The 27,330-nt window shown below is 55.5% G+C and overlaps 1 protein-coding gene across 1 annotated transcript in view; it reads right to left on the bottom strand.

The window, feature by feature from the left end:
- Positions 1 to 482: 482 nt before the first annotated feature.
- The window catches only part of SAE1 (SUMO1 activating enzyme subunit 1), a 58,946-nt gene continuing 32,098 nt past the window's right edge, over positions 483 to 27,330 (bottom strand). The window contains exons 7-9 of the mRNA XM_037059352.1: positions 11,443 to 11,587; positions 4,265 to 4,334; positions 483 to 1,531 (exon numbers count right to left, since the gene is read on the bottom strand). Of these exons, the coding sequence (XP_036915247.1) occupies positions 1,439 to 1,531; positions 4,265 to 4,334; positions 11,443 to 11,587 (308 nt within the window). The 3' untranslated portion in view covers positions 483 to 1,438. The remainder of the gene's footprint in view (positions 1,532 to 4,264; positions 4,335 to 11,442; positions 11,588 to 27,330) is intronic.

The following is a 27,330-nucleotide window of genomic DNA, read 5'->3' as shown; positions in this document are numbered from 1 at the left end:
TTCCGCCTCCCGCAGACCAGCTCCTCTTCCCCGAGTGCAATGGGATTACAACAGGCAAGGAGCTGATCATTCCTTCCAGCGGGCCAGGCGGGCCCAGACCTGACAGGGTTTTCCATTGTTGGGACGAACGTGCTGTTCCGATGACAGCCTCGACTCATCCGAGTTGTGGGACCGGGGCATGTTCCTCACATGCCACTAACTTCCCAGCGAGGCGGCGCCCACCAGCACCCGGGTCCACTCCCATCCTGTCTAATTCTCGTCACCCAGGGCAGCCACCAGCAACCGAGCCACTCGCAGACAGCCGGAACCAGGAGCCTCTGTGCCCCCCACCCCGCTGCACCGGCCACACGCGCAGCAGTGGCAGGGGAAGAATCTTGGGGTCACATTCAAGCACCCAGTGGGATTTTCTCAGGTTTAAAACGGCGAAAGGCGGGGATCACTCCATCGGAGGACGTTTCAAATGTGCAAGAAAAACAAACAAATCCTATAGCAAATAACTTTATTTCTATCATTCCTGTTTAAAGAGCCATGGAAATCTAGAAAGTATAAAAAACCACACAGACAGCTGCCAATGGGGGGGTGGGGGGAGTGAAGGACCAACACGGCCCTTAAAGGCAGGTCTCCAGCGTGGCACCGGGTCTGGGGCTCCGTGAGGACGGCTGCTCCCTCCCAGCATGGCCTGCACGTCGGAATCCCTGGGGGGTGGGCTCCTGGCACCTGCCCTTTAAAACAAGTTTTCTTCCTAATTTTCAGCTTGAAGGCCTCGCCCGAATGCCCAGGAGGACCTGGCATCCCCGGCCCAGGCTGGGACTCACTAATCCTCGACTGAAACGCGGCAACGGCGCGCCAGGTGCCACCTGTTGTTTTGCAAGGTCTCGAGCTCTGGAGGAAATGCATCCCGCCCGCCCGGGCTTTTCCTCCCGGGGCTCCCGTCCGCCTTTGGAATGGTGGTTCCACCAGTGCTGCATCCGGCCTGGGCCTTACTCTCCACCTGAGGCCACGTGCCTCTCTGTGTGACCTCAGGCAGGGAGCGAGTCCAAGGCGGCAAGAGGCTCCTGAGCAGCCAGGCGTGCTGGTTCCTGGCAGGCATCTCCAGCAGCGCCCCAGGGGCCTGGCGACGCCATGGTGGCACCAGGGCAGAGCGGCGTCAGAGGGCGAGCTCTCAGGTGATCGCCACCTGGGAACTGGCAGGCTGGAAGCTGGCACACGGTCCTGAGCAGGGCTGGGTGGACGCAGCTGGGCTCTCCACCCCCAGGCGCAGAGCGGTTGCTGGCGCTTGCAAGGAGCACATCCGCACAACGTGGGCGTCCGCGGAAAACGGTCTGGATGGGTCCAATGACTTTGCTCTCTCTCACCCGGAGAGGCCTTCGTGGGGGAGGGCATGGGACACACTCGGGCATTCGGGGCGTGGCATCTCCGAGGCAGCCGCCCCAGGGGGTCACTTGGGGCCGAGGCACTCCACAACACCACTCCCCTTCATGCCGTCGAAAAAGAAGAAGTTGTTGTGAGGTGGGTCCCTCTGAGACAGGGCCTGGGAGAGAAACAAGGAGAGCCTCAAAATGGAGAAAATGGGGGGGGGCGTAGAGAGCAAACCACCTCCAAACCCGACCCTTGATAAGCAGTGTGGGCAGTGGTGTCCTAATACAGGTCCATTTGGCCTCCCCAGGGGCCAGTCGGCCATCTCCCCAGACATTCTCCGCCCCCAAGTACTAGCGAAAGTTCATTTAAAGAATGAGAGGTGGGAGAAGTGAGCCAGCTGGGCTGCGTGGGCTCCGAAAACAGGGCACAGAGGCAGAAGGAGGGCCCTGAGAGGTCAGGAGGAAGGCAGAGACCGCACCGGGGAAGGAGGGGGCAGGAGGGGGAAGGAGGGAGAAGGAGGGGGAAGGAGGGGGCGTGCCCCCAGAGGTGCACACGGAGACATTGGGACATTTGCGACCCTTAGGTCTCTCGGTATGGCCCTCACCAGCTGTGTGCCCTGAGACGGCTCCGCCTCTCTGAACTCACTCTCCCGTGTAAAACAAACACAATGAGTGTGTTATCCTAGGCATTAAGAGATGATGTGCCTCAAATACCTTAAACAGTGCCTAACATGGAGGCCGCTGCCTGGTGAATGACGGAAACAATCATTTATGACTCGGACTGAGAAAGGCAGTGATTCACCCCGACTGCGGCCTTCATGACCCGCGGGGACGTGTGGGGACACGTCTGCAAGACCGCTCCTCCAGGAAGGGCCTGGAGCTGCTCCTTCCCCTCAGGCACAGCAGGACACGGCACTTTCTGGACAGAGTCAGGCAGCCTGAAAGCCAAGCTGATTCATGCGTGCCTGTGTGTGCATGCCCGTGACTTTCCCGTGAGGTTCCACACCCAAGCTGGGTGACCCCTGAAGGACGACGCCACCCATGCAAGCTTCTAGTCCATGTTCCCAGGTTCCCGGGGCACCACAATGTTGCTCGTAGGGCAGGACCTCATGAACAAGGTTAGACACTGTTCTCCACATCCTCAGTGTCTCCTTGAACTGAGTGCCAGTCCCAATCTGCTCCCTCAGCTGTGAAATGGGGACAATCGCATCTGCTCCGAGTGGCCATTCGGTCACTTGCCCCCGGGAAACGCACCGAACACCTGCTCGGTGTCAGGTGCAGTATGAGGCATTTGGAGGGTGGTTTGCCCCTGCACTGGTGACAAGGCCCAGCAACAGCGCCTCCTGCTGGAGCTGCGGCTGAGAACTTGGTGCCACCAGCCTGGCAGCGAGTTGGCACAGAGAGAGGTCTTGGTGAGGGGGCCGCTGCTGCTGACAGGGCCAGGGTCCCGTACCAACGTCCGAGGACCCCAAGCACCCAGGCAGGTGGGAGGGCCCGAGAGCCCAAAGCTGCACCTCCGAGAGCCTGGAGTGAGGCCAAGTTACAGGAGATGACACAATGCGCCCTAACGTGGAGCCTGAGGAAGCACCGCACGGGGACAGGGCGGGACGCTTGGAGGCTGCAGCGATGTGAGGACAGAAGGGAACCAGGATGGCTACGGGGACAGGCTTTCACCCACAGGCCTCATCTCCTACTGCTTCCTTCCTGGGGGGTCAGAGGGCCTCTCGGCAGGGAGGGCAGCAGGCCCCACTGCCAGCTGACTGAGGCTGGGGCCCTGTTCACTGCGCCTGCTCGTGGGGCGGGGAGAGGGGGGAATAGGATATGGGGTGAAGCAGGGCACGGGGTGAGCGGGGGCAAAAGGTAAAGCGCTTCCCAAGCCAGATGGGGGAGGCGGAGATGCCAGACACACCCAGCAACCAGGAATGTGGAGTGGCCGCACAAACAGAAACGGGACGCTGGGCAACAGCTGTCCCCAGCAGGCGGGGGGAGGGGCTGTGCTGGAGGTCAGGGCTGGGTACAGAGGGGCTGCTGCCAACAGTGGGGTCCGGGCCCGAGAAGACCACGCAGACCACCTGAGGCACGCCGACCCACGCGGCGGCGAGTGGAGACCGGACACCAGACGGCTCCTCCACTTCCCCACACCCCCGCCCTGCTTTGTACCCCAGGGGTCCCAACACTTCCTCCCTCCCACGGTGGCTGGGGGGACAGGTGAGCTCAGCCATGGAAAGAACAGTTTGGTGGCACGTGCGGGACTTTGAGTGCATGTCCTCTGTCACAGGCTACAAGATCGCGCCTGCACCCACCCCCACCTTACGCTTTTCCTGCTGCTGCTCTCCTTCACTTAACCAACCAGGCACAACCCCGGCCCATGGAAGGGAAAACTAAGCTGCCACCGCCGGTCCACCGTGGCATGGAGACCCCGACAAAGGTAAATCTAACACCTTTAGGCAAACAGCAAAGTCCCCAAAGGATGCAAAATTTATGTGAGACATGCTATAGTTTCAGTAACCCAAATGTTCCTCTGGAAGAAATTTAGAACCCTGTGCCAGCGACAGGTCACATGACCCCAGGTGAGGCGTGCCCCCTTTGGAGAGAGCCAATGGCGCCCACCCGACACACCACAGGCCACGGGCACCAACCTCCCTCCTTCTCTATGAAACCCTACGGGGAGGCCGTGGTGATGGGCAGAGGGGGCCGTGACAGCACCCTGTCACGCTGCGGGTGTAGCTCAGGGCAGGCACTCAGAGGCTGTTTGCTACACGCCCGGCGGACAGGCTGGGAAAGGGCGGGAAGGAAAAGGTGGGGAAACCCGGAGGAGCCGGGCGAGGAGCCAGGGCTGACACTTGGATGTCTCCGGGGTGTATGGCCGGGGGTCGACTGCCGTCTGCTCCACGGCGACTGTTTACCTTCACGATTTCCTGGGCCAAGATCCCCCCAACCACGGCGCACACCGGGGCCATCTCCGAGAAGCAGTACCTGGAAGAGAGGACACATGGGATGAAGCGCTGAGGAGCAGGAGGCTGCCAGGGCGGTAACGGGCCTGAATGAATGAATCATCTCCTGAATGAATGAATCATCTCCTGAATGAATGAATCATCTCCTGCCAGGAGGAGGCCATTCCAGTGAGAAAGTTCAGCCGGATCGGGGGTTCGAGCACAGGTGGCTGGGAAAGACCTCTGAACCTTGGCAGGCAGGAACTGTTTCACACCACTTTTTTTTTTTTTTAGATTTTATTTATTTATCCCTGGAGGGGAAGGGAAAGAGAGAAGGAGAGAAATATCAATGTATGGTTGCCTCTCATGAGTCCCCTTCTGGGACCTGGCCTGCAACCCAGGCATGTGCCCTGACTGGGAATCGAACCGCGATCCTGTGGTTCGCAGGCCCGTGCTCAATCCACTGAGCTACACCTGCCAGACTCACACCACTTTTTTTTTAAATTGAAGGAAAGACAATCTCTGTGCCTCCTAAAAATACGGTCCCCTCCAACACCAGATGTTTCAGTGCCCGGGTCACATTCCTGCCACTCCCTCCTGACCCCCACGGGCGCTGGGTTCTATATGCTGCTCTCGGATGGCTGCCAGCGGGAAGGCCTGTGTTAACCTGCAGGCTCGGGAGATCTGGGGCCCCAAATTACAGTGCAGGGACCGAAAAAGTCTCTGCTACCCACGTGGACTCCAGCTCTTCCCAGCCAGGATGGGACACCCAGGGGACAAATGTCAGCTGATCCCCTCACTGGCCCCTCCAGGGGATCATCGTCCCGGGGACTTAGCACTCGCTCCCACCACCTCCCCAGAGGAGGTGCGCCCTGGACTCCAGGGTATTTCTGAAATAAAAAACGGGAACACCAACAAGGTGCGGCCCCCACCGCCGACCTTCCCAGCCTGTGCTCATCCTCCTGGACGCGTTTAAAAGTGCGCACATCTAAACGCATGCAATTTTAAAGCCACATAACACCAACTACCGTTCACTGCACACTGTCGCCTACTGAGGGGCATTCAGACTGTTCCTCATCGAGACCACACACCCTGGCACAAGTGTCCCCACAACTTGGGCAAATCCCGGAACGCAGAACTGCTGGGTCCCGACACATTTTGCCAAACCGCCCTCCTTCAGAAAGGCTACGTCCGTCACGTCCTCACCAGCTGGGAATGGACGTGCCCTCCCCTCACACCCCCGCCAGCACCAGCGCTGCCGTCCGTCCATCCATCCATCCGTTCATCCGCTCAGCCATAGAGGGAACTCGTCCTCCTGGGGGGAGGACCGGCAGAGAGCTGCCACTCACGCGGAGGACAGCACCAAAGACAACAGATCACCCGGAGCACGACTATTCAACGATAGCGAAGTGTGAGAATGTTTTCCTTTTATTTAAAAACAAAAACCAAAACACACCTATTTATTCTCTTGTGATCATCCCACACAATTTAATACTCTGCTTTTTTTTCTCCCTCTTAAAAATATATTCTCTTAGTCCTGGATGGTGTGGCTCAGCAGATCGAGTGCTGGACTGTGAACCAAAGGGTCACATTCCCAGTCAGGGCACATGCCTGGGTTGCGGGCCAGGTCCCCAGTGGGGCACCAGGGAGGCAACCACACAGTAATGATTTTCTCCTCTCCTTCCTCCTCTCTCTAAAAATAAGTAAATAAAATCTTTTTTTTAAAAAGTATATTCCCTGAATTAAATGCTAGGAAACCAAACCAGGAAAACACAAAAAGGATTATGCACCACTGTTAAGTGGGACTTACGCCAGGAACGCAAAGTCTGCCCAACACCTGAAAAAACAACCGATGTAGTGTGCTGTATCCACTGAGTAAAGGACGAGAAACACATGACACCTTAAAAGACACGGAAAAAGAACGTGAACAAATCCAGCACCTTTTCACGATAAAAGCACTCAGCAAAGTGGGAAGAGAGAAAAACCTCTTCAGCCCGAGGAAGCGTGCCTGTGGGAGCCCCACGGCCAACATCACGCCAAGGGCAGACCAAGCGCTTCCCTCCCACCATGAGGAACCGGCCGAGGATGCCTGCTCTCCCCACGGCTACCGCACGGTGCGCTGAAGGCTCCAGCCAGGGCAGTGAAGGAAGAAAAAAGACACGAGACCTCAGATTGGAAGGGCACACGCAGCCAGAGGTAACAAGCTCTAGTATATAGAAAATACAAAGAAATTCACAGGAAAATCACTGGAACGATTAATTCAGCAAGGCTGCAGGATACAAGATTAATATACGAAAATCAATTGTACTTCAATACATTAGCCGTGAACATTCTAAAAATGAAATTAAAATTAAGGCCCTGGCCGGGTAGCTCAGTTGGACAGAACATCATCCCGACGCGCCAAGGTTGCGGGTTTGATCCCCGGTCAGGGCACCGACAGGAGTCAACCAAAGAGCGCATCAAGTGGAACCACAAACTGATGTCTCTTTCACCTACCCCCTCTCTCCCTAGAATCTATAAAGTTAAACAAATCTATAAATTAAAAAAAGAGAAAGAAAAAGAAATGAAGAATTCCACTTGCAATAGCATCCAAAACGAAACATTTAGGAACAAATATAACAATGAATGTGTAAAACATACTCTAAAGACTACAATATAGTGTTGAAAGAAATAAAAGACCTAAATAAATGGAAACATATCTCGTGTTCCTGGATCAGGAGACTTAGTATTGTCAGGACGGCAATACTCCCCAAATTAATCTATATACTTGACAAATACATCAAAACTGCAGCTGCCTTTTTTGCAAACACGGAAAAGCCACCCTAACACTCCCATGGGAAAGCACGAGGCCCAGAACAGCCAAAAGAACCTGACAAAAGAACCAAGTCCCAGAACGGAGGTGTCCTGATTTTAAAACCACTTGGAGCTTGGTGGCGCGGTCTTGGTGACCGCGCCACACCAGTGTGCGGACAGGCACAGAGAGCGATGAACAGAAGCAGGAGTCCAGACATAAATACATAAACACACACAAGGTCAACAATTTTCTGACGAGACCATTCAACGGGGATGAAAAAGCCTTTGAAACAGACGGCCCTGGACGACTGGGTCTCCACGTACGCAAGAGTGAAATGGGACCAGTCCTTCCCGTCATGTACGAAAGTTAACTCAAAGATGAAGCACCGCCCTGGCTGCTGTGGCTCAGTGGACTGATCACCAACCTATGAACCTTTCAAAAGGTCGCTGGTTCAATTCCCAGTCAGGGCACATGCCTGGATTGCGGGCTGGTTCCCTGCAGGCCAAATCCCAGCAGGGGACACACGAAAGGCAACCATACATTGATGTTTCTCTCCCTCTCTCCTTCCCCTCTAAAGATAAATAAATAAATAAAATCTTTAAAAAAAAAAAAAAAAAAAGACTCTCAGAAGAAAACAGAGGAGTAAATCTTTATGACCTTGCACCAAGCAAGGATTTCTTGGGTGTGACACCATACGGATAAATGGAAGAAGAAAACAGATCAACTGTATTTCATGAAACTCAAAAACTGTACTTCAAAGGGTTCCATCAAGAAAATAAAAAGACAAAGCACAAAATGGGAGAAAATGCTCGCCAAATACGAACAGCGGGCTTGTACCCAGAGTGGATACAGAGCACTCCCTATAACCGCATCGCTGCGGCGGCCTGGGAAAGGCAGACCTGTCCGCACAGAGCAGAGGCCAGTCTCTGTGGGGGGAAGGGGTGGGCCACAGCAGTGCCACGGGGGATTGCCAGGTGGCGAAATTTTACTAAGTCTTATACCATGAAGAAGCAAAAAGGAATTTTACTATATGTAAGTCTAAATAATAAAAATTGCACAAGACAACAAGACAACAACAGCATTACCTCAAGAAATAATCAAACAGCCCTGGCTGGTACGGCTCAGTGGATTGAGTGCTGGCCTGCAAACCAAAGGGTCACCAGTTTGATTCCCAGTCAGGGCACATGCCTGGGTTTCGGGCCAGGCCCCCAGTTGGAGGCACACGTGAGAGGCAACCCCATGTTGATGTTTCTCTCCCGCTTTCTCCTTACCTTTCTCTCTAAAAATAAATAAGTAAAATCTTAAAGAGAATTTATTAAAAAGAAGAGAAATAATGAAGCAATCCAGAATATGTGGTATTCTAAAATATAAATGGCCTGGACTGGGGGAGGAGGGGAGGGAGGGAGGGAGGGGGGGGGAGGGAAGGAAGGAAGGAAGGAAGGAAGGAAGGAAGGAAGGAAGGAAGGAAAAAAACGGGGCCAACTGTTCTAGATCAAGAGATGGGGCCCCGACTGGTGTAGCTCAGTGGATTGAGCACGGGCCTGCAAACCAAAGGGTTGTCAGTTCGAGTCCTGGTCGGGGCACGTGCCTGGGTTGCAGGCCAGGTCTCCAGTAGGGGACACGTGAGAGGCAACCACACGTTGCTGTTTCTTTCCCTCTCTTTCTCCCTCCCTTCCCCTCTTTTTAAAAATAAATAAAGTCTTTAAAATTTTTTATTGTGGTTAAATATATCAATATAAAATATTCCATCTTAACCATTTTTTAAAGAAAGATTTTATGTATTTATTTATTTTAGATAAAAGGGAAAGGATGGAGCAAGAGAGGGAGAGAAACATCAACATGTGGTTGCCTCTTGCTTACCTCCCAAGTGGGGACCTGGTACACAACCCAGGCATGTGCCCTGAGTGGGAATCGAACCATTGAACCCTTGCTTCGTAGACTGGCACTCGATGCACACTGAGCCATACCAACTGGGGAGATTTTAACCACTCCTGAATGTACGGTTTGGCTGCATTAACTGTATTCACACTGTTGTACAATCACCACCACTATCCATCTCCAGAACTTCTTTATCCTCTCAAACTGAAAATCTGCATCCATTATGCACCTTAAATACCCGCTGACAAGATGATGGTTAAATAAATAACTAAACATTGGACAGGGATATGGATGTGAATTTTTGACAGAAACAGGTCTGACATGCTGGAAAAAGGCTATTATGTGAAGAGTGTGACCTCATTTTGACTTTAAAAAGGAGAAAATACATGGGTAAAACATACACAGAACTCTGAGGCCAAACCCCAAAACGTTAGCCACGGCTACTTCCCAACATTGGGACCCCGGGTAGTGTTCTTCCCTTCCTCGTTTTCTGCCAACAGGCACCTGTTCCCTTCGTAACCAGAAAAGCAATAAAGCTCTCCGGGAGGAGAATAACTAAGGCCCCATAAAGGACGGTGCAAGCGAACCACGGACAGATGAGGAGCACGGAGACTTGGGCACGGCTCCGGGAGGCAGCACATACTGCGTGAGGGGGCGCAGCTGCCAGACGGCCTATTCCATCTCAGGCCGTGAAGAGGCCACCAAACCTTCTTACTTAAGAGGCAACAGAGTGGGAGCACCCGAGCACACGAGGACCTGCACACGGGAAAGTGGGTTCTCTAAGCGGGTGGGCCGGGGCAGGAAGTGTTTCGCAGGGAAAACCAGCCGGCAGCTAGCTGGGCTGTTAGCTGTCAGGAGGCAGCCCTCTCCTTGTGGGAAGCGGGGCCTCTGCCGCTGGCCCGTGTCGCAGAGCCAGGACACCCGTCCCTCTAAATGCCCAAATTAGTCACTTGGCTGCGTGCTCACGGTCAGGCACTTGGGCGCGCTCGGCAGACGGAGCCCTGCCTGAGCCAGAGCAGGTACCACCTGCTTCCCATGCCAGGCCCCCCTTTCACCCAGCCCGAGGGCCTGGCTGTGAGTCCGAGACGCCCCCCGCCCCAGCCTGCAGTGCCAAGGGCCCCTGAACTCTCCCAGTGCCAACCTACGAAAGCACCTTATCTACGGCTGCCTCTGGCTTGGCGGGCAGTTTAAAGGCTACCGCTGGTCCCCCATCTGTGGTGTCTGCCAGCGCCCACCCAGGGGTCGAGGCCCCGGAAAGACACGCAACTGTGCTGAGACCGACGGCCCCGCAGGACCAGACCCTGACTCACCTGACTGCTGGGAAGGACAGCCCAGCAGCGTGCTGCCCCAAGAGATCCGTGTGGTGAGGTCGGTGAGGCCTCGGCTGGCTGCTCACAGAGTCCTCAAGCAAGTGATGGAAAAGTCTTTCTGCTCTAAGTGTCTTCATTTAAAGTATGGGGAAATAATCATACCTTGAGGGACGACAGTGGCAATTAAGCGGGGTAGAGCAGAGACGGTCTCCCGCACACGGTGCTGCCGTTACTGGCCACACGAACCGTGCATGAGGCCCTTCGCTTCCTCACCTGTGACAAGGGCTGTGGTAGGGAGAGACCATGCCCACGAGTGCTATTCAGTACATCACCACCGTCATTATCACCGCTACAAGCTGGCCGCATGGCAAAGCAATTTGGGAAGTTTCCCCAAAGACAACGTGAGAAAACAAGAGTGAGCAGACGACCGCAGATCTTCCTGGAAGGGGCTCCTGACTCAGTCACCGCGTGGACTTCTCCCATCAAACCCTGAACCGACTGTGCGTAACCGCGAAGGCCGGTCACGTTACGAAGAAAGCGCCCACGAGCCCCAGGGAGTGGAGGCTGGGGACACGACTGCGCCTGCTGCTGAGGGGACGCACTGGCAAGCCACCTGTGCAGGGCAGTGAGGTGGCGTCCACCAGGGAACAAAGCGCACTGTTCTGTGCCAGCCGCCCCCTTGCTGGCCGCGCACCCTGCGGCTGCAGCTGCGCGCACACGGCCACACACGGCACCACGCTGCTGGGACAGAAGCCCGGCCACACTGGAGGCTGCGCGGCCTCAGTCTGGGGACGCGGAGGCCCCCGTGCTGGAAAACCACAGAGCTGGAGAAAGGCGGGAGGAAACTACCTCCTGATGGGGAACACCCCCGGGGGGCGCTGCCAAGTGAAAAAAGCACACAGCAGCGCACGCAGACTGGGCACCGCCCGAACCCTGGATCATGCGAATCCAAAACACCCACTGAGCAAACAGACTGCGTGCACCTCTCTGCTTCTTGCACTCAGTAGCCGCACCAAGGCAGAGGCCCTGGGAAGAGAGGCCTGGGAGGACAGGACGCGGGACTCGGGCTCTCTGCGGGGCCGCCGGTCTCAGCACAGCATGTCCGAGCTCACAGGAAGTGCTGCAGGGGTTTACCAATCTGGGGCAAATCTGCAAACGCCGAGACCCACCTGACGAAGTCTTCGGGAAGCAGGTCAGGACTCACACCCAGGGCGTCAAGCACGTCATTTCGAATCTGGAGCAACAGCTCTGAATCTTCCCCAAAGGTGTCGCAACCGGGGTCTCGGCCCTTGTCCGTGCGGAACTTCAGGAGCACTGGGGAAGGAGAAGGGAGGAAGGTGAGAGAGCAAGTCTTCTCTCAGGAAGCGCTTGCAGAGGTTGGGTGTTTAAAGAATCACTTTTCCTTCTCTAGGAAGTGCACACTAATTAGGGTGTGGGCCACGTGACAGGCAGTGCACTTTTCATTTATTCTACAAATAGTCGAAAGGTAATTAATTACTAAAATAACGAAACGGCCTGTGACGAGTGCCAGGATAGCATCCCCGAGGGTCTGACACCGTGGGGAGGTGTCAGGTGAGGGGCCCATGGGGTTGTGTGTGTGTGTGTGTGTTGTGTGTGTGTGTATGTGTGTGGGTTGTGTGTGGGGCGGAGGGAGAAACTTCCTGCAGAGGGAGGGGGGCTGACCCTGAGCCAGAGCGGAGGTCGGAGCGGGAGGCACGCATTCTAGGCATCGGTTCAAAGGGCTGCTCCAGCCAGAAAGGCCAGCCAAGGGCTCAGGCTCATCAGCCAGGCGAGTCATCACAAACAAACCCTCCCTTAGTGCCACAATTATGTCAACCTCCAGAAATGAGGGTTTAATTTCGGTTGCGAGCCTGAGAAAGGTTGAGATGACGGCAGCCAATCAGAACTGCCGTGTAATGAGACCCTCACAGGGCTTGCATTTTCAGTCCAACCACAGAGCCACAGGCAGGAGAACGGTTAAGAGCGACCCAAATACAAACCCCTTCTAGTCCTACCACATACCTGGCAGGGACTTTACAGCTCACAAAATGCTTCCATTGAAGTCTCACTGTTACTGGCTGACTGAAAAAGTGAACTTTCCCAGCAAACTATACTCTCTTAGCAGTACAAGGGGCTCACCCCCCAAAATAAAGGTGGGTCGAAAACGTAGGCAAGTGCCGTGAGGCCCTTTGAAAATGCGTTTGGAGCCCACCCCGGACTGAGGAATGAGTCCTCCTTTCTACTCATTTTCTCGAGACTCACAAGCAGCCTCGGGGGCGAGCGCCCGGGGGCTGAGGTCCCCTCTCTGAGAAAACACAGGTCCATCCTTCACCCAGCCCGCAGGCCCGGGCTGGCTGCGTGCCCGGCGGACCGAGGCGCTCAGGCACACAGGCAGGCTGTCTGCGTGAGTGAAGGTGGCGCGGAGAGAACAGGGAAATTGGAGTCACGGCAGACAGCTCCGGTGAAGCGCGAGACGTTCATAAACCGGTTATCAGGTGTTCCGAGAGGGCCCCCACCCACATTGCCCAGGGAAAAGGAGACCCGGCCTGCCCCGGGCTCTGCCTCCTGCGGTGCCAGAGACGGGCCCTAGTCCGCTTCTCTGGCAACTCTCAAGTAAATGCCCAGTGTGGGGCTCTGCACAGTGGAGGTTTGAAAGAAAGGGGGGAGCAGAGGGCCTCTTGAGAACAGCTGTTGTGCACACTGTTTGCCATCTGGGAACAGGACTCTCCTCTTTTTCAAGAACGCAGCTCCTCGGACCCTGCACGGTGCCTGACCACTGGGCAGCCAGCTCAAGGCTAACGACGTCTGGGTGCTCTGAGCTGATCTGCCTCCCCCTCAGCTCAGCTTCTCCCCCTGCAGGTGTGCTGCTGGAATCCCAGTGTGGAGTGAGTCGGTGCAACCGCAGGAGCACCAGGGGCCAGGGCAGAGGGGAGTCCGCAGGAGAGGCAGTTAATCCCTGCTCAGACCAAGCCTCTTCCCCAGCAGCACCCTGTGAGGACAAAGGAACCCGGGAACCTGCCAGCCCACACCAAGCAGAGGATACGCCAAGTGTCCGCTACGGAACACCAGCCTGTCCCTGTCCATCCCTCCTGAGAGGACACAACCATGAACCCAGAGTGCGGACCAGGGCTGCCTGCGCCGACGGAGGAGGCAAGGCCAAGTGCAGCCGCTCATCCCGCACGGCCCAAGGCCCAGTGGCAGCCACTAGGAAAGTAAGAGAAGCTGCTGAACTTCAGGCTGTCAGGGTGGTAGACAGCTGCCTGTGCGACCTTCTCATTTCTGTCACTGGGACAGAAGCATCAACTGGTGTGGGGGGGAGAAGTCATTTTTAGAGACATCATCACAAAGCTTTTCATCTTTTGGTTAAACATAAACTCCTGGAGGAAAGCTCAAACCATCACAGCAACAGCAGAACCAGCTGTGCCTACCAGGCGCCGGGCATCACCACGGAGATTCTGCACACACTGACGCCCGCCCAGAGCTAGCCAGTGGGGTTGGTAGGTGCCCGCAGTCTCTCCACTTCATAGGAGAAGAAACCAAAGTCCGGAGAGGTTAAGCGGCTCCTCCAGTGCAACTGCCAGTGAGCGCGGGAGCAGAGATGCCGACTCCGGCATCGAGACTCTGGGCTTAACCCAAACGGAAACCAGAAGAAGGGGCAGGGCCACTGGGAACGCAGCCCCAAGGACGGCGAGCGGTCGGGCTCGTTGCCCCACGCCCACCCCCCCACAGGACTCCCATTCCACCACATCTCTGAGCCTCTTCCAGACGGGCCCTGCCCTCTCTCAGCTGATTGATTAATTTTAAGTTACTAATTGAGTGCGTGAGAAGTGGAGGCAGTGGCCACAGGAAACCCCGCCGTCGGTGTTCAGAGAGTGAGGCCAGTTTCGCCTCAGGAAGAACTGAGACGGCACCAGGAGGCCACCAGCAGTGGCCCCGCTGCTTCTCTGGGCCCCTCGCCTGCCCCCGGCCCAGGCGGCCTGGACGAGGGCTCACAGGCTGGCACCGTCCAGATACCTCCCTGACCACATCAGAAGTCCTCTCAGGGCCTCTGGGAAGGAGGCCAGGCAGTCCGGCCACTTCTTTGCAGCAAAGCAAACAGAAGCTGCATTTTTTGCTTTTTCAAATGTCAGCACTCCAGTTAGCAGGGCGGGAGGGGGTGGGAAGAAGCCCACGTTCTAGACAGGCATCAGCCTCAGAACGGACCCTTGCCCCCGACGTGTTCCTGCTTATTAAATTCTCCTCTTTGTTCCGCTCCCACCCCCCGCCCTGCATACCCAGACACACACACACACATCACTGTTGACTCTGCATTTCTGCAGAGCACCCCCCCGCACCAGTTTCCAGATCATAAAACTGTTCCACTAAGATCAAACGTCTTCGGGACCGGAGGGCAACTCTGCCAAAAGATGACTCATCGAATCGTATGAAAACACTGCACAAATCAGAGTTCCAAACCTGATTAACTTCATCCGAACCTTTTAATTAACTCAGGTTGTGGGAGTCCGGGGAAGTGACAGTCACCGCTGCAGATGACGGGCAGGTGGCTCTGCTGAAGACCAGGGCTTGCCCATGTAACAGAGGGCGGCTCGGGAGAGGGGAAACCACGCACCTCTCCCCGTGTTAGGGGGGAAGCTGCGTACGTGTGAAGAACTGTTACTGCCCCGATGTCGGGCGATCCCCCACCCACCGACAAGCCTCCGCCCCGAGCCAGCTCCCTCAGAGGAGCTGGGCATCCTGGGCACGTTGTGGAAAGCAGCACCACTCCTGGGTCACGTAAATGTCCAGGAGAGTGAGAAGCAGTTGTCCTTGGGACAGGTGCCTATCTGCTAAGGCAAAACACTAGGTCTGACACTTCGTCAACTGTTCATTCTATAAATACGGCCCAAGGGCTGCCTCTGTGCCTGGCCCTGAGCTGGGCAAGGAAGACGAAACGCATGCTCTGCCCCCTCAGAGCGCAGGGCGAGGGGGACAAGCCTTACAAGGTAACAGAAGGCGGGAGCCAGAAGAGCAGCCCCGGGACAGTGTGATGGCGAGTGGGGCAGACTCATGGGGCAGCCAGGCTCCCTACCAGGGGCAGGACCACCTCCTCTTCATGGTTCCCCCAGGCCGGAACACGGCCCCCCACCGCCCCTCGGAAGGCTCACAGGCCGCCTGAGGGTCCGCTGCACCATCTTCCGGCGAAGCCCTTCCCAGGGACTGGCCGGCCGCAGAGCACGGCAGTGAGGAGCCCGGCTCCGGGACCAGACCACCCAGGCCGGATCCCCCTTCACATTTACTGTGACCTTTGGCAAGCGACAGCGTCCCCGTGCTTCAAGCACCCACCTTCCAGGGTTTAAGGATTACGTGACCCGACCCCGAGGTAAAGCGCCAAGGAGAGCGCCACGTGTGGAGCAGGAACTCAGTACACGTCCGTCCTCCAGAATCCACCCCCCCCCCCGTCTCCACACACCCAGCCCGTGCCCCCCAGAGCCGACACTGGTACATGCTGAATTTCCTCCGTCCACGGAGCCACCAGAGACTCTGCTGTGGGCTCCGGGGACCACAGTGACCTGTGAATGATGCTCTCCGAACCCCCCTCCCTTCGGGGCTCTTAAATCTCAATTTGTGACCCCCCCCAAAAAAAATCTTCTTATCCTCACCTGAGAACATTCTTTCAATGCTTTGAAAAAAAAGAGAGACGGGAAGGGAGACAGAGAGAGAAAGAAAACCATGGATAGGCTGCCCCCTTGCACACACCCCGACTGGGGACCGAACCCGCAACCCTTCGGTCCACAAGACAGTGCTCCAACCAAGTGAGCCACGTGGGCCAGGGCTCAGCAGCGACTCTACAGTCGCCTGTGCCAATGAATGCACTTGTACAAGGACTGGCCCAACTTCTCCGCTAGACGCTCACTCCGTGGGGCAGAGACCAGATCCATCTCATCACCAGCGCTCATCTGACCCCTGACACGGGCGTGCCCCCGGCAGGCACGGAGAACATGTCCGTCCGGTGGGAAACCTCAAGGTCTGGGGACAGACAACAGTCACACGCTAGGGGAGAGGACTCATGAAAAAGTGACATGAGGTCCTCCCAGATCCTAACTGGGCCCGCTCCATTACTAATCAAATGGAATAGTTTTCAAGATAATCCAGGATGGACGTGCTTCTCATCAAGTACTTACAAACGTGCTGGGTACGGAATGCCCAGCGAGGAAGCCGACAGATACCCGCACCCCGTCTGCCCGAGGAGGGAGACAACACAAGCCCGGCTCTCAAGGCCAAGCCTGAGGCCTCAAGGTGCAGGAGTCAGCCCACGGCGTGAGCTCAAAGGAGGGGCGGGGCTGTGCTAGGCAAGGCACGGACACTTTGGGAGCCGTCCTCTGCCTGGCCTCTGCCCTTTCATCTGGTCATCTGCTCAGCCCGGCTCCACAATACTCCGCCCTTCGCTTACCTCTCCCTCAGTCTTCTTCTGGAATCCAGAAACTTAACAGTATTTGTGTGTACATGTGTTCATTCATTCATTCATTGTTTCCATCCTCAAACATGCCCTGGGCACCAGCCCGCACGCTGGTGCCAGCAGTGCTGGGGACCCAGACAGTGCCAGGCCGTGCCCTCGAATGCAGAGCTCAGAATCCAGAAAGGGCGCACTGACAAGCCCCCGGTCTGTCCCCACGGCCACACGGTACTGGGACCTCTTTCCCCAGAACATCACCTCCAGAGTGCCCTCCCCCCGAAAGCCTCACTCTGAAATGCCCCTCCTGAGTGCCAAGTCCTGGCTACCCTGCCCTCTCTACAGCAACCCAGTCCACAACCGCTTCACACAGGAGCTCAGAACAGAGAAAACACGCAGCCGTTGCTCCTCATTTACATCGCACTCTCTTCCGAGAAGAATCTCTTCCGAGAAGAATCTGAGGCAGCCAGATAAAGTTGTTGATGGGTGAAAGGCGAGCAGTACTTCTCAGAAATGGCCTGAAAACAAGTTGCCATTTTGCCTATCAAATGAAGGACCAAGATTACTCAACCTAAGCAAGAAGGCCGTGGGCCGGCTCCGTCACCCAGAGCTGGTGGAAGTGTCGATGTGCAGTAAACCACGTGAAAACACGGTGCACGGAGGATCCGCACAGAAGGTCGTGACCCTGGGCTGCTGATCTGATGACGTATTATGGTCACCGCCACGTTACTTACGCCCCAGGAAAACTGGAGGTAAGGTCACATCCAGTAACAGGACAATTACGCAGGATATGCTAACAGAATGAACATTATTCAGTTATTACAATTATGTTTGGGCAGTTTCACTCAGTTTTTGCAACGTTTAGGGTTTTTTTAGAAGGCATATACTACCCTACGCTTAGAATGAGCCTTCCCATGCAAAAATAAAATAGAACACAGGGACAACGGCAACCATTACTGCCCCCATTTCAAAGGTGGGAAACCAAGGCTTCAGAGCCACAAGGGTCCCAGCGGACAGAAGTCGGAGCACCGGCAGCCTCTGCGTCCCGCTGTCTGCTCCGGAGCAGAGACAAGATAGCAGACATGCTCTTTCTTGAAAAGTCACTTCGAATGGATCTGGCTCCCCACCCCCGGGCCTGCCAGTCTGGAATAACACGAACCACCCGGTAGGATGCTGCAGCCAAATGGTCTGTTTCTTCCCTTAAAAATTGTCAAGTGATTCCTGCGCATGACTCGCACCTTTCAAGTGGGACATTCTGACTAGTAAGAAAAGACTGCAATTTACAAAAGAAGAGGACAAAAAAACCTAAACTGCAGCGGCAGATTACGCAGAGGACAAGCCGAGCGCTCTCTGGACCCCAGTGCGCGGCCCCTCATCCATCGGCTTGGCCGGCAGCACCCCTCCTCGGCCAGAGAGTGTGACAGAGCCCTCCACAGTCAGACCCACTCTGCCGGTCACAAGCAGCAGGGAGACAGGGGCTTGTCTCCAGGCCGGCACTTGAGTAGCACATGACCTTGACTCTGGGCATCTGCTGCTCTCTGCCAACCACTCTCACCGAGGGAAGATGGCACAGGACATTCCCGTGACTGCTGTCTGACACTCGGAGAAAAGATGGGATGCTTTAAACAAGAATCGCAGCTGGGCTCGGGCCCGCGAGGCTCCAACAGGCTGAAGCCGGGGGTGGGGCGACGCGGGCCTGGAAGAGAAAACAAGGCAGGTTGCTGACAATGTCGCCCATTATGGCAATCTGCAGACGCGGAGGAAGAAAATGTCACAAGGCTCTTGTGAAGTTCGGATTTTGAAAACGGCCACAGTGCTGTCATTAGCACTGCTGGTGATGAAACTCCAACGGAGCGAGCACTCTGAGGGACACAGTGCTAGGTGATGCTGAACCACTGTCCAGGTGTGGCGAACCTGGACAGACGACTTGGCCTCTCCAAGACTCGATGTCTTCTCGTGAAAATGGGACGACCACAGTAAGACCCACTCTCCCGGGGGTGCCAGGAAGATCTAACGTGATCACGAGGCATGTAAAGCGTGCAATTAACACGCGCCAGTGCGCACCACGTGCTGGACCTCCACTTAGCCGCTGCGCCCTGGGAGGGAGCCACGGCGAGGGCGATGCCTGTTTATCCGACCGAGCGGCGGAGCAGGTGCCTAACCAGAGTGGCGCTCTCGCAGACAGTCCGCTGAAAAGCGAGTGTGGGCCACCCGTGCCCTCCCCCCGCCAGCCCTTCTCTGTATGACAGTGCCTTCTTCCTTTCTGAATGACTGTGGTCTACCCTCTCTACCACCGATAAGGCAGTGGCACCAAAAAAAAAAAAAACCCACTGTTTTTTTCTTTCTCCCTCCCTACAAATTATTTTTAAACACCTGTGGTTGGGACAGCGGCAAATCAACAAGTGCTCGGCTGCCGCCCTGTGATCGGAGCCCATTTCCCAGGGGGCCATCTCCTCCGAGGCAGTCCTCATCCCTGCTGGACACCCAGTGCCCCTGGGGACAGCGGGCCCAAACGGGGTGGCTGCCTGCGGCCCGGTGCACAAAGGTCACGAGTTCTAAAATAGAAGTTCCTTCTGAAGAGAACTCATCACCAAATGAAACTGATGTCTGGAGACAAAAGTCAATTAAAAAAAACAAAAAAACAAAACAAAACAAAAAACGGGGAAGTTGGGAGTGTGGTGGGGGAGGGAGAACTGAGGAAAGAGGAATTGAAGTTTTCTAAAATCTATCTATAACAATTAAGAGATTATGAAGTGCCCATCATTAGGAAACCTTGCCAAAGAACCCATGCGACCCCAGCTGGTGTGGCTCACTGGGTTGAGCATTATCCCATAAACCAAAAGGTTGCAGGTTCAAATCCCAGTCAGGGCACAGGCTCCTCACTCTAAACATAAATATATAATATGGTAAGAAAAAAGCCCTGGCTGGTGTAGCTCAGTGGATTGAGTGCGGGCCTGCGAACCACCCAATCGCGGTTCGATTCCCAGTCAGGGCACATGCCTGGGTTGCAGGCCAGTTCCCAGCAGGGGACCCACGAGAGGCAACCATACACTGATATTTCCCTCCTCTCCTTCCCTTCCTCTCTAAAAGATAAATAAATATTTTAAAAAGACAAAAAAAGAAAAAAATCCATGCAGTGATGAGGTATAAAATACCAGGAAGTTCTGGAAAAATACCTAAGAAATGATACTTTTCTCTGAGCTATCTAAGTGTTTTGCTAAGCAGACATCTTACTTTTGCAACTTAACAAAGGAGAAAACCACTACTTCTAAGGCTCTTCCGTACATCCGGGAGGAGAGGGCTGTCAACCCCCGCTCCTACGGGGGAACAGAGGCCACCAGCTGAAGGGACTAACTCAAGGCCCAGAAGTACATGGCAGAGCCGGACCCCAGCGTCTCTCTTCCAAATCCAAACCAGAAGACCTCCAGGCTGGGGTGACCGAGACGGTTCTGCTGGCAGGAGAAAACGGATGTGGACTCCAAACTTGTCGGGCTAGGTTTAGGGACAGCTCAGCCCCCCCATGGGGGACCCCAGGCCCAGCAAAGATGGGAGCTGCAGGGGACCTTTGCTGCCTGGACACCGGGAGTTAAAGGGGCACGGAGCACCCCACCCCTCTGGATGGTTCAGGCACCGTCCTGCAGCCGAGTCTGGGTTTAGAGGTACTTCCTGTTCGCGGCACACTGGGGAAAAGGCCGAAGGCCGACTCTGCAAACCAGCACCACCTAGATGGCTTTACATGGGCCTCAAAAAAAATCAGTAAAGCCACAAGAACTGGCGAGATCCCCCAAACCTGGGAGAGGTGATCGCAGCAACCAGTCGAATCATATCTACCAAGTCCCACTCTGCGCCTGGCGGGTGCTGGGCAGTGGAGACAGGGAGCTGCGGCCCCCGCCCTCCCCTCAGCTCTGCGGTCCAGAGGGTGGGGTGGGATCTCAGGGGAAGGAAACGCAGCTCGGAGAGGGGCGTTAGGTCCTGGGGCTCAGTCCCAGCAGAGCTGGCAGTGAGGTTAAGGAAGGGCCGAAGCAGGAATTCCAGGCAGAAGGAACAGAGGAGGGGACAGCAGTCTGGGGGACACCAAGCAGTTCAATACGAGGGTGGGGTTCGAGGAGGGCAGAAAGGAGTCGGGGGGAAAAAGGTCAGCCGGCCCAGGCCTGGGACTCGGATCCAGGAAGGCTAACTCATATCTGAAGGCAAAATCGAATCATGGAAGGGTTTTAGTTTTTCAACAGATGAGTCTGGTGACTGCCATGGAGGAGGAGGAGGGCGGCTGAGGACAGGGGGCAGCAGGCGACCCTCTGGGAGAGCCCAGGGCACATGAACAGGAGGGCCAGAGGAGTCCAAGCTGGATGCCATGGGCACCGCAGACGGTGCTTGGTGCTTGGTGCTTGTCTGGGGCTCTGGGCGAAAGGAGCCGTCAGTCAAGTTCCGGAACGCGATCAATGCTCTGCAGAAGAGGAAATGTCGCATGGGCTGGGACAAAGCGAAGCAACAGCCCAACCCGGAGCGCTGGCTTCCGGCGGGCTCATCCCTTGGTGCACACAGGTGGCCCGTCAGGACATCTCCCGGCTGACCTTCAATCCCCTCCTTAACCCAACCTGGGACCAACAGTGGGGCTCCGCAGGGCAGAGCGACTCACCAGAGGCCACCAAGGAGGCCTCTGCTCCTCTAGGAGCAAAGACCCACTGGGAAGGAGGCCTCCTGTCTGCCTCTGGCCCGGACCCTCCAGGCTCCGCTGTCCTCCCCCAGGGGCGCGGGGCTCCTCCCACAGCAGGGGTCTCTCGGCACCCTAGCAGAGCTGGAAGCACCCTCTCCTTCCCAGAAGAGCTGTAGCCAGAGAACACCAGGCGAAGACCTCCCAGCCCCTGCGGAGATGAGGAGGATGCGCTGCGAAGTGTGCCCCCTTCCTGGGGACCCCGCACAGACGGAAAAGCCCTTTGCAGGTATCATCCGACTGGCCACACGAGACGCTGAGGTTTGCCCAGATGCTAAGAACTGGGTTTTTTTGGAGGTAGATTTTTGTTATTTTTAATTTTATGTTGAAGTAACTTCAGACATACAGAAAAACTGTACACAGAATTCCTGCGTAACACATTCTCCTGAACGCTTTGAAATGTGCCCCAAGATACTTCTTTGTGTATCTCCTAAAAATAAGAACATTCTCTTACATGACCATAAAACGATGATCAAAATTATAAAATCAACAATGATCAAAGTAGTATCATCTCACCTACAGACTTTTATCAAACTTTACCAGCTGTCCGGCAAAACCCTTAGAGCAAAGAGCAAGACCTTCCCGGCTCCGGGATCCGGCCCAGGGCCCCACAGGCCACTTCATCACCACCCCGGTTTTCTAATCCAGAGCGGGGTCCCCCAGTCCTTCGGGCTACTCTTGAAGAGTGCAGGCTGTTTTTTGAACAGAAGACTCTTCGGTTCGAGTTTGGTATTTCCTCAGCCCCGGAGGAACCACCCTGTGCGGCGTGGCGCGGGGCAATGAATCTTTCTCGGTGCAGCCTGTCAGCAGGCGCGTGGTCTGTTTGTCCCTCCTCGAGATGCTGACTTTGACCTCTTCATTGAGGAACGATCTGCCAGGGTTCCCTCGAGTCTCTCTCAGCATTAAAAAGCACCCTGGGAGGAGACACCTATCCTAATTTCACAGCACAACCTCCCACCGGTTTTAGCACCCACCAATGAGTCTGGACTGAAACAACTCTTAGCACCGCGGTGAGAACACAGACACTTTCACCTGCATCACCCCTGCTTTACTGCTAATTCCACTACGAAAAAGAACCTCCTCCTCGCCCCCGTTTGCCTCCCTAGTCACCTGCCAGTGCGAGGCCACAGGTTCTCACTCAATGGGCTACGGTCTACTGCTGTCGTCATTTACTCTGTCCACGGACCGTCCCCAGAGCTGGCCAATAGCAGCTCCTTCACGCTGACTCCCGTGTCCTTATGACACGACCTGTCATTTTCTGAACACTTCCTTCCTTTCTGGATCCGAGCTCACCTGGCATTTTCTGACTCTCACCCCAGAACTGGCCGTTTCTCCCAGGAGCCCTGTTCCCAGGGGTACCAACAGTCACAGCCTGGGCATGGGTTGTGCTTCCTGTCCCCAGCTGTCTTTGCCTCTAAAGCCCCTCAACAGATGGAGCTAGAAAACAAGCATGTAGCCCTGGCTGGTGTAGCTCAATGGATTGAGAGCAAGCCTGAGACCCAGAGGATTATGGTTCGATTCCCAGTCAGGGCACATGCCTGGGTTGCAGGCCAGTTCCCAGCAGGGGATGCACAGGAAGCAACCATACACTGATGTTTCTCTCCTTCCCTTCCCCTCTAAAGATAAATAAATAAAATCTTAAAAAAAAACCATGCATGTATACATGTAAAAGCACACACGTGCACACGTCCACTTCTCTGGCTACAAATAAGAAAACCACGGGTTCATGGAAGGACTCAGGTCCAGACGCGATCCCACAGGTTCCTCCTGGCCTCCCCACCCTGCACACCGACAGGAACGCCCTTTCTGGCACCGACGACACAGAACAGAACCACCCTGACTCTCGTTACCCACAATATGCGCATTCACATGTCTGTGTGCGCGACTCTGGAACACACGGTGAGTACTCTCGGAACGGCTAACCCTCACCGCTGGGACAGACACACCTACCAACCAGAGTTCGGCGTTTGTTTATAGTTCTTTTTTAGCTGCATCGCAGCTACACGGGTTAGTTCCTTTTTCCTGCCTCCATGTAGCAATGGCCCCATTTAAAACACAGCACCCAATAGATGTAAAAATGCAAACACAATCGAGGCTGACCCGGGACACGGGTCCCCATTCCCTGGTGGCAGGGGTCTCCCTCTGGCTGGCTGGCCCTCAGAAATCGGGGGGCTTTACGGGCATGTGGCGATGCCAGCCATCCCCAGGCTTTCTCATTCAGTCCCTCGGAGCTAGAGCCAGGGAATCGGTGTTTTGCAGACATTCTCAGACTGACTCTGACGCCCTGTCCGTGGGAACCACTGGCTCTAAGACAAAACCCTAGAAACACAGGGCCCGAGAGTCTCCTTCGGGGGGGCCCATCCAGCCCAGCCCCTTGGGGCCTCGGTCTCAGCACTGCTGCCCGTCTGCCCGGGCTGCTCCTCGGCCCGCGGCAGCCTCACCTCCCTTCACGGCCTGGCAAATGCCTAGCCTCTGACATCCAGCGCCCACGTATGCCCTCCTCCTCCAGGAGGCCTTTCCAACTCCCCAAACTCGGCTGCGCCCTGAGCCCCCCCAGACTCCCCCCCACGTTTGCTTCGATCACTACGGGGTAACTCATCACTATGGGGCAATTCGATCACTAGGGGGTAACTCGCACACACTGAGAAACGGAACACGCAGTGCAACGGCTTCTGCACTGCCCTCCGTCCAGCTCCCCTCACGGGAGCAGAGTTATTTGCTTGTCTCTTCCTCTGGCCGCAAGGCTCAGCCTCCCCGCTCAGATGGCTCCCAGCACGGGGCGCGGCGCCAGTGGGCGCCCCGAAAGAAGGCTGCCCGACGGTTACCGGCAGCACCAGCCCTGTGGCTCCGACACGGCCGGAGCTCTCTGGGCCGAGGCACCGGAACCCAGACCGAGAAAGTCAAGGCTGCCAAGGATTCTCTGCTAAGCAATGTTCATCTTGAGATGAAGCTCCATTTCTCCCTGAACCTGCCTGTTACTGCTCCTGCTGGTTACGTGAACGCTGTTTCCATCCTGGACCTGATATTTTTAGCGCTCCTGTTATGATAAACTCACACTAGCCTCAAAGGAACAAATCAAAGTCAACTTTTTGCCACAGGAAACCAGCTCATGCTTAATGTTTTGCAACTTACCACAGGAGAATAATAAAAAGATGAGACCTTTCTGCTCACAGATGGGGAGGCCAACTCTCAAGATAGTGGAAAAATGCAACAGGAAGCGTTCAGTCTGGCCACTCTCTTATGGTAAACTGGAAAAACACTCAGCACCCAAACAAGGCAGGAACATGCGCAGGGGCGGGGGGGGGGGGGGGCCGCTTCCCCAGAGGCCAAACTGTGAGTGGGGCGGTAAGACACCTGCGTGGGAGGGGCTGGCCCGGGGCCAGCCCGGCTTTGGATCTTGCAGCGTGGAGCAAGTGACCAGACCAGCAACAGAGAGTCACTCATGCCGAAAATAGGTATTTATCAAGCACCCACTACGTCCTCCGAGGGGGCAATGAAGCCAGGGTCTCCATGAGGCAGCCTCAGGTGTGCATCACAGCCAACACCATCTGCACTGGGAATTCTTAAGGCACCATTAAGTGGATCGGTCATGTTCCTAGAAGGGTCTTGGGAATAAATCCCAAGGATTGGGAGGCCCTGGCCAGGTAGCTCAGTCGGTTAGAGCACTGTCCAGGAACACCAGGTGGTAGGTTCAATTCCTTGCCACGTACTAGAACCCACCAATGAATGCACCGGTAGGGAGCACACCAAGACCCGGCAGAACTGAAAACAACGTAAGTGACGTGTACGATGAGACTGGTCACAGAACCTATCAGTGACATCACGTGAGAACTCAGTGCACCCTTTTAAAATGGGTCGACTTTCCGGAATAACACCTCAATAAAGCTGTAAAAGCACACAAATAAAAATACAGAAAAACAAGACACAAGATCTCACTGACTTTACGGCGACGAGAGATTTCAGACACGGGCTAAGTAGTGTAAGTCCTTCCCTTTTCCTAGGAGAGGAGATCAGATCCTAGAGAGGCAAAGTGACCAATCTGCCCCAGGTCGCAAAGACAGGGGACGGCAAGCGTGCTCGGCAGAGGGCACCGCCCCCCGTGGGAGTGTCTGTGCTCTCCTGGGTAAGTCCAACAGGGTTGAGTTACAGGAGAGTCTCACGGGTGTACAAGGGGCTGAGTAGAAAACGGGAAGAGGTATTTCTCTGACTGTAAGAGCAAGGGGACGCGGCCACAGAGAGGCAGCTTAATGCTCACGGGCTGAGGGCTCTAGGCTGCCGGCAGTAACCGGGGAACGAGAAGGCAGCTCCCTCCACTTCCAGAACCTCGTGCAGCGGGCAGCCGAGGGAGTTCCACAAGGAGGCACCGAGAGAGGCGCCCACTGCATTCGGACCAACTCCCAGCAGACCCGGGCTGCTCCGCTCCCACCCGCTCAGCCACCAACAATCTGTGTCCTATGCAGAACACGCAGCCTCTCCTGGGTCTCTGTTTCCTCATTGCGAGAAACCAAACCGGGGGGTTCTCACGGTGCTGACCTCATCTGGGGCTGTGATGATGGTCTGGACACGGAAACACTGTGACAACGGCAAAGGGTTAGATCAGGGTGCCCCGACCTCGGCACCACTGCCGCCAGGGCCCAGGTAACTCTCTGTCGTGGGGGGCCGTCCTGGGCCTTATGTCAAGGGACACTTAGCAACTTCCCTGCCCTCTCCCCACTAGATGTCAGCACCCCCTCTTCACCCCACCCCCAGCGGTACCAACCAAACGTGTCTGCAGACACCGCTGGTGTACCGGCAGGCACGCTGCCCCTCGCTGGGAATCTTCAGATCACGGTAAACTCAAATACCAGCTGACCAATGATAGAAGCAGCAGTCTTGGCCGAAACCTTTGCAGACCGGCCTGACAGGTGGGGCTCAGTTGGTTGGGTGTCGTGTAGGAAAATGAAAGGTCACCGGGTTCACTTTCTGGTGAGGGCATGTGCCTAGGTTGCAGGCTTGGTCTGTCTCGGTGCAAGAGGCTGACAGACGTGTCTCTCTTTCTCCCACCCTTTCCCTGCATCGCTCTTAAAACAAAAAAACAAAACACACAAAACACCACAACTTGGCAAACTAAGAGCCACTATTTACTGAAGGCACTGAGCAATCAGCCTCTCCCAAGGGGCGAGGCCCAGTGCTCTCTGAGTCCCAGAGAGGGGGCACTGCTGTGACCGCAGCTGGCACTCTGGGGCTGAACTGTCCCAGTCCTTAAAGGGGCTTTTCTCTGAATTTTACACTCACAAGCAACAGACACATTCCTGACTGCAGCCATTCCATTACTTCTACACAAACAGGTATTAAGTGTTTCGAAATAGTTCATTCCCCAACTCTCCTTGTTCCTAACCAGGTTAACAGCATTAATTAGTAGGGGAAGAGCTTTCTCATAAATAATGGAAAGGTAAACGTTAGCTGCGTCTGACCTTCTGACTAGGATATTAATATTAAGGAGGCTTTACACGGTTCTATGCATTCGGAGAGGCAGGAACGTGTGTGAACCAGCCTGCACAGCCTCATCCACCCTGACTTTGGAGGGGGTGGTGCTCCCGGAGTCTGCGCAGACCAAGTTGGAGGGAGTGGGGGTGCAGCTGTCCCCTCAGCGCTGGGGGGAGGAAGACCAAATACCGTCCAAAGGCAAGTGAAGATGCTACAAAGACAAGCTGCAATCTGCACCTCAGCGTCGCTCAGAGAAAGGGTCACAGTGCAGAAACACTGACGCCCACCGGCCTGGGTACACGCCTGGGGCCTGGGACAGGTGACCGAGGGGCTCCAGTGCCCTGTGCAGCGTGAAGTGAGACATTGAGAAAGAAGTTAGGGGACCCAGTCCCCAAAGCACAAAAATGTCAAGGTGATTTTTTTCTAGTAGTTTCTACAATAAGTTTAACT

Source organism: Sturnira hondurensis, unplaced genomic scaffold (genome assembly GCF_014824575.4).
Source record: "Sturnira hondurensis isolate 20B ecotype Veracruz unplaced genomic scaffold, ASM1482457v3 Scaffold0001020, whole genome shotgun sequence".
NCBI classification, from domain to species: domain Eukaryota; kingdom Metazoa; phylum Chordata; class Mammalia; order Chiroptera; family Phyllostomidae; genus Sturnira; species Sturnira hondurensis.
Note: the sequence above shows the minus strand (reverse complement) of the source record. Positions and strands in the feature narration are given on the sequence as shown.